Raw genomic sequence first — 6,361 nt, 5'->3', positions numbered from 1 at the left:
CCTGGTCTAGTCCTGGTTTAGTCTGGTTTAGTCTGGTTTAGTCCTGGTTTAGTCCCGGTTTAGTCTGGTTTAGTCCTGGTTTAGTCCTGGTTTAGTCCTGGTCTGGTTTAGTCCTGGTTTATCTAGTCCTGGTTTAGGTCCTAGTCCTGGTCTTAGTCCTGGTTTAGTCCTGGTTTAGTCCTGGTCTAGTCCTGGTTAGTCCTGGTTTAGTCCTGGTCCTGGTTTAGTCCTGGTTTAGTCGTCCTGGTTCTAGTCCTGGTTTAGTCTGGTTTAGTCCTGGTTTAGTCCTGGTTCAGTCCTGGTTTAGTCTGGTTTCCTGGTTTAGTCTGGTTTAGTCCTGGTTTAGTCCTGGTTTAGTCCTGGTTTAGTCCTGGTTTAGTCCTGGTTTAGTCCTGGTTTAGTCCTGGTTTAGTCCTGGTTTAGTCCTGGTTTAGTCCTGGTTTAGTCCTGGTTTAGTCCTGGTTTAGTCCTGGTTAAGGTCTGGTTTAGTCCTGGTCTAGTCCTGGTTTAGTCCTGGTTTAGTCCTGGTTTAGTCCTGGTCTTTTTAGTCCTGGTTTAGTCCTGGTTTAGTCCTGGTTTAGTCCTGGTTTTAGTCCTGGTTAGTCCTGGTCCTTAGTCCTGGTTTAGTCTGGTTTAGTCCTGGTTTAGTCCTGGTTCAGTCCTGGTTTAGTCCTGGTTTAGTCTGGTTTAGTCCTGGTTTAGTCCTGGTTTAGTCCTGGTTTAGTCCTAGTCCTGGTTCAGTCCTGGTTTAGTCCTGGTCTAGTCCTGGTTTAGTCCTGGTCTAGTTAGTCCTGGTTTAGTCCTGGTTAGTCCTGGTTAGTCCTGGTCTAGTCCTGGTTTAGTCCTGGTTTAGTCCTGGTTTAGTCCTGGTCCTGGTTTAGTCCTGGTTTAGTCCTGGTTTAGTCCTGGTTCAGTCCTGGTTTAGTCCTGGTTTAGTCCTGGTTAGTCCTGGTTAGTCTGGTTAGTCCTGGTTTAGTCCTGGTTTTAGTCCTGGTCCTCTGGTCTAGTCCTGGTTTAGTCCTGGTTTAGTCCTGGTTTAGTCCTTGTTTAGTCTGGTTTAGTTTCTGGTTTAGTTCTGGTTTAGTCCTGGTTCAGTCCTGGTTCAGTCCTGGTTTTCTGTTTGTTTTTTTTTTGGTTGTTTTTTTTTCAGTTTCGTTTTTATTTAGGTTTTATTTTGAAACATGAATGAACGAACGACACATAATGTGAGTCGGTTCTGGTTGGGTTCTGGTTGGGTTCTGGTTGGGTTCTGGTCGGGTCCGGCTCTGGTCCAGTGATCTGAGGACAAAGGGGACACGCGGCTGGAGGCTCGGCCCAGGACCGGGCGCTCCTCTCTCCTCTGCCCCACCGAGGGTCTGGAGGACGGGGGCTGCAGGGTCTTATGGGATGGTGTCATGTGTAATGTTTGTGAAATGTGTGTGTGTGTGTGTGTGTGTGTGTGTGTGTGTGTGTGTGTGTGTGTGTGTGTGTCGTGTGTGTGTGTGTATAGTGTGTGTGTGTGTGTGTGTGTGTGTGTGTGTGTGTGTGTGTGTGTGTGTGTGTGTGTGTGTGTGTGTGTGTGTGTGTGTGTGTGTGTGTGTGTGTGTGTGTGTGTGTGTGTGTGTGTGTGTGCGTGTGTGTGTGTGTGATGTGTGTGTGTGTGTGTGTGCTGTGTGTGTATGTGTGTGTGTGTGTGTGTGTGTGTGTATGTGTGTGTGTGTGTGTGTGTGTGTGTGTGTGTGTGTGTGTGTGTGTGTGTGTGTGTGTGTGTGTGTGTGTGTGTGTGTGTGTGTGTGTGTGTGTGTGGTGTCGTGTGTGTGTGTGTGTGTGTGTGTGTGTGTGTGTATATGTGTGTGTGTGTATGTGTGTGTGTGTGTGTGTGTGCTGTGTGTGTGTGTGTGTGTGTGTGTGTGTGTGTGTGTGTGTGTGTGTGTGTGTGTGTGTGTGGTGTGTTGTGTGTGTGTCACTCGCTCGTCAGCTGTCACAGCTGCATGAGGGCTTGGTTTTAATAATGATTTTAGGATTCTCTCTGTTCAGTCCTGGTTTAGTTCTGTTTAGTCCCGGTTTAGTCCTGGTTTTAGTCTGGTCCTGTTTAGTCTTGGTTTAGTCCTGGTTTAGTCTGGTTATTCCTGGTTTAGTTCTGGTTTAGTCCTGTTTAGTCCTGGTTTAGTCCTGGTTTATTTAGTCTGTTTTAGTCCTGGTTTAGTTCCTTTAGTCCTAGTCCTGGTTTAGTCCTGGTTTAGTCCTGGTTTAGTCCTGGTTTAGTCCTGGTTTAGTCCTGGTTTAGTCTTGGTTTAGTCTGGTCCTGGTTAGTCCTGGTTATCCTGTTTAGTCCTGGTTTAGTCCTGGTTTAGTCCTGGTTTAGTCCTGGTTTAGTCCTGGTTTTAGTCCTGGTTTAGTCTTGATTTAGTCCTGGTTAGTCCTGTTTAGTTGGTTTAGTCTGGTTTAGTCCTGGTTTAGTCCTGGTTTAGTCTGGTTTTAGTTTCTGTTTAGTCCTGGTTTTAGTCCTGGTTTAGTCTGGTTTTGGTCTTGATTTTAGTCCTGTTTTAGTCCTGGTTTAGTTCCGGTTTAGACCTGGTTCAGTCCTGGTTTTAGTCCTGGTTTAGTCCTGTTTAGTAGTCCTGGTTTAGTCCTGGTTTAGTCCTTTCCTTTTTAGTCCTGGTCTAGTCCTGGTTTAGTCCTGGTTCAGTCCTGGTTTGGTCTTGGTTTAGTCCTGTTTTAGTCCTGTTTTAGTCCTGGTTTAGTTCCGGTTTAGACCTGGTTTAGTTCATCCGACTTTGATCCCAAAGTGTCCGGATCAGAAAACTCATGTCATATAAACCCCAAAAATAACAATAAGTTCAAATATTTGTGCAGAGAAACACAAATCTGTTACAGAAATCTTTTTTAAATTGATGAACTCTTTCTTTTACAAAATATTATAATATTATGAACAACCTGAAACTTTAAGAAAAATACAATTTCAACACAAAGTTTTAACATGAACTTGTCTGTAAATATGAATAAGTCCATTTTTGTTGTAAAATCCTGCACTCGGCTCCACTTTTCTCATGTTGGACATTTTTCTGATGAGGGTGTCACGGTCAACAGTCAAAACGATCGTCCTTTAAGAGCGTTTGGAAAGAGACAAGTCTTCATTTGTGCTGCTCTGGTGGGAGGGGCCACGTACAGAGACGCTGGAGACGCTGCTGTGATAAACACCACAGAAAATTAACACGATTTTAATAAAAAATATAATTTAAATATTTTTGTAGAAAATCAGCCGAGGGCCAGATTAAAGGTCTTGGCGGGCCGGATCTGGCCCCCGGGCCGTATGTTTGACACCTGTGATTTAAACCAAAGAATCAATACAGATAAACTGATTTTTGCAATTTATATGAATTTTAAGATAAACTGTACTTAAAAATCATGATATATTTATATTTCAGTATTTATTTAAGAGTTGCAGAAATTTATTTTTCTTTTTAAATGTCTTGACCAGATCTTAGAGTGAATCGTTACAATCAGAACAGAAAGAATTCAGATTTTAAAACGCTTCTCAAGTCACGGGACTCAAGTCCGAGTCAAGTCAGTCTGTATTTCTATCGAGCTTTTCACAAACATTTTTCTGTCCTCAAAGACGCTTCACAGAACATTATTCCTCATTATTCATTCACTCTACACCTGCTGATGTAAACTACTGTTGTAGCCACAGCTGCCCTGGGGCACACTGACAGAAGCATGGCTGCCATGCCAATCGGCGGTCATTGACCTTCAAGTCCAAGTCAGGTCCCAAGTCTTAGACCATTTTATCAAGTCAAGTCTCAAGTCTGACTCGAGTCCAAGTAACGAGTCCCACCTCTGAGTGAAATACAGAAAATCTGCTTAAAATCGACCAAAACACAAAGAAAATGTGAATAAACTGAGTCATGTTCGTCATGAATGGGCCGAGTGCAGAATAATTCTCGTTTCAGTTTTATTATGACAAACCACCACAAACTGAGAGAGTTTCAGTGTTTGATTGTTAAACTCTGTCACTCTGTCCGTAGTTAAACTCGTTCTTGAGCCACACGCGGCTCTTAAACGCATCGAGCCGCTGTAAACTCAGACTCTGACTCCCGGTGCGTCACGCTCCGTGTCCCCGGAGCCTCGGCGCTGCTGTGGCCGGGCGCGCTGCGCTGTGGCCCGGGCGCGGAGCGGAGCGCAGCGGCGGAGCTCTGAGCGTCTGATTCACCGGAACGGCACTTCCTCCGTATCCCTGCGCACGAGCGTTTTATACCGTCTAAAAATAGTCCCGCGCTCCGCCAACCAAAACCTACGAGTGTCCGGAGCGTCCGCCAATCAGAGCGCGAGAAAGGCACAAGCCCTGCCCCCGCATTGGACGAGCCCTCCGGAGTGGGCGGGGCCGCGGCCGCTGTCCCCGCATTGGTGCGCGCGCGGGCTCGTCACGCGGGGTATGTTCATGTGTCGTTTTGAATCGGGGGGAAGTTTCCAGTCGCGCTCGAGGACTTGGGGAGAGTTGAGTCCTGCGCACGCTCCGTGCGTCACAGCCTCATCCACAGCTCCGAAGGCGCGCGCGCTTTGGAGCGGCTCCTGCGTGCGCACGGTGACCGCGCCGCACTCCTCCGCTCTCGGCTCTGTCTCCGCGGCCCCTCCGCCTCGTCATGGATGTCATCCCCATGTGCAGCATCTTCCAGGAGCTGCAGATCGTGCTCGACACCGGCTGCTTCTCCGCGCTCCCGTCCCTGGAGGAGAACTGGCAGCAGGTAGGACGCGGACCCGGCGGAGGGGCGTCTCAGAGCGGAGCCGGGGGAGCGGGGTCCGGGGGAGCGGGTCCGGGGGAGCGGGGTCCGGTCAGTGCCGCTGAAACTGTGAGGAAAAGTGTTGCCCATTTCTGTTTTGAGGTTTCATGAAGTGTCTCAGTTTTACTAGAAAGTCCTGCAACGAAAACGATTCTGTTCAAGATCTGAAACGTTTAAATCCACAAAATATTAAACCAAACCAACAAAAATAAATCTTAAAACAGTTCACGGGCAGTTCAGACATCCTGGATTAATCCCGGATGTTTTCAGTTTAGTTTTACGGTGCACTTGTTTTGGTTGTGTAGGATTGTCGCACGTGCTTCAGTTTTCACTTTATTCGTGTTTCTGGGTGTTTCTGGATAAACTTGTACGTGTAACTGCACTCGTACTTGTGGGTTTGTGCGCACGCGGGCGCAGGGCACAGTCTGACAGCTCCTCCGCCGCTGTCAAACTGTGCGCGCGCGTCCGTGGCACAGTTAAAGCTTCAGTGTTTGGGGAAGTGCAGATTCAGCTCAGACTCAAGCGCGTTTCCTGTTTCGATGTGTCTTTTGGAAACGTGCGTGTGCGGAGCGTTTGTTTGTTTGGGGACAGTGGCGGCGGGACGCGCGGGCTCGTGCTGTTGTGTAAACTGTACAGTCCCCGGACTCAGCAGAACTAAACCAGGACTGAACCAGGTCTAAACCAGAACTAAACCAGGTCTAAACCAGTACTGAACCAGAACTAAACCAGGTCTAAACCAGTAGTGAACCAGAACTAAACCAGGTCTAAACCAGTACTGAACCAGAACTAAACCAGGTCTAAACCAGGTCTAAACCAGAACTAAACCAGGTCTAAACCAGGTCTAAACCAGGTCTAAACCTGGTCTAAACCAGGTCTAAACCAGAACTAAACCAGGTCTAAACCAGGTCTAAACCAGGACTAAACCAAGACTAAACCAGGACTAAACCAGGTCTATACCAGGCCTAAACCAGGCCTAAACCAGGACTAAACCAAGACTAAACCAAGACTAAACCGGGACTAAACCAAGACTAAACCAGGACTAAACCAGGACTAAACCAGGTCTGACTATAAACGAGAGCGAACAGAACCATCACGGCGGGTGTCTGTGTTTCTGTGTTTCTGCTCCGGAAAGACGTGCCTCTGTGCGCGTACCCGCGTACGCGCTCACCCACCACAGGCACGCGCAAACTGTCAGAGTGAAGAAGTCCAAACTCGGAGATATTGAGCGCGGAGTCTTTTAGGAGTCTTTGTGATTTGGCACGGCTCGTGCGTTTGGCACGGCCCGTGTGTTTGGCACAGAGGCTCCGTGCGTCAGCGCGCGCTCGGCCCCGGGCCAAAGCGCACTCAGACATTTAAAGCTCGATCGGCATCTGTCCAGGCGCGCGGGGGAGCGGCGCGTGGGGCCCTCACAGCACGCGGGTCCAGACTGGACTCAACTGGCTCTTTAGACCCGAGGAAGACCGAACCCCGGTCCCCCGAGGAAGACCGGACCCCGGTCCCCCGAGGAAGACCGGACCCCGGTCCCCCGAGGAAGACCGGACTCCGGTCCTGACCTGGAGAAATGAAAATATATGAACGAAACTCAAGTTATTCAGAGAAAA

At 48.4% G+C, this 6,361-nt stretch overlaps 1 protein-coding gene across 1 annotated transcript in view; it reads left to right on the top strand.

Annotated features, from left to right (window-relative positions):
• Positions 1–4,423: 4,423 nt before the first annotated feature.
• The window catches only part of LOC129408395 (Krueppel-like factor 6), a 16,602-nt gene continuing 14,664 nt past the window's right edge, over positions 4,424–6,361 (top strand). The window contains exon 1 of the mRNA XM_055152002.1: positions 4,424–4,724. Within this exon, the coding sequence (XP_055007977.1) occupies positions 4,623–4,724 (102 nt within the window). The 5' untranslated portion in view covers positions 4,424–4,622. The remainder of the gene's footprint in view (positions 4,725–6,361) is intronic.

The sequence above is a fragment of the Boleophthalmus pectinirostris genome, unplaced genomic scaffold, assembly GCF_026225935.1.
Source record: "Boleophthalmus pectinirostris isolate CB_2022bp ecotype Guang Dong unplaced genomic scaffold, ASM2622593v1 HiC_scaffold_16, whole genome shotgun sequence".
Taxonomy (NCBI): Eukaryota; Metazoa; Chordata; class Actinopteri; order Gobiiformes; family Gobiidae; genus Boleophthalmus; species Boleophthalmus pectinirostris.
Note: the sequence above shows the minus strand (reverse complement) of the source record. Positions and strands in the feature narration are given on the sequence as shown.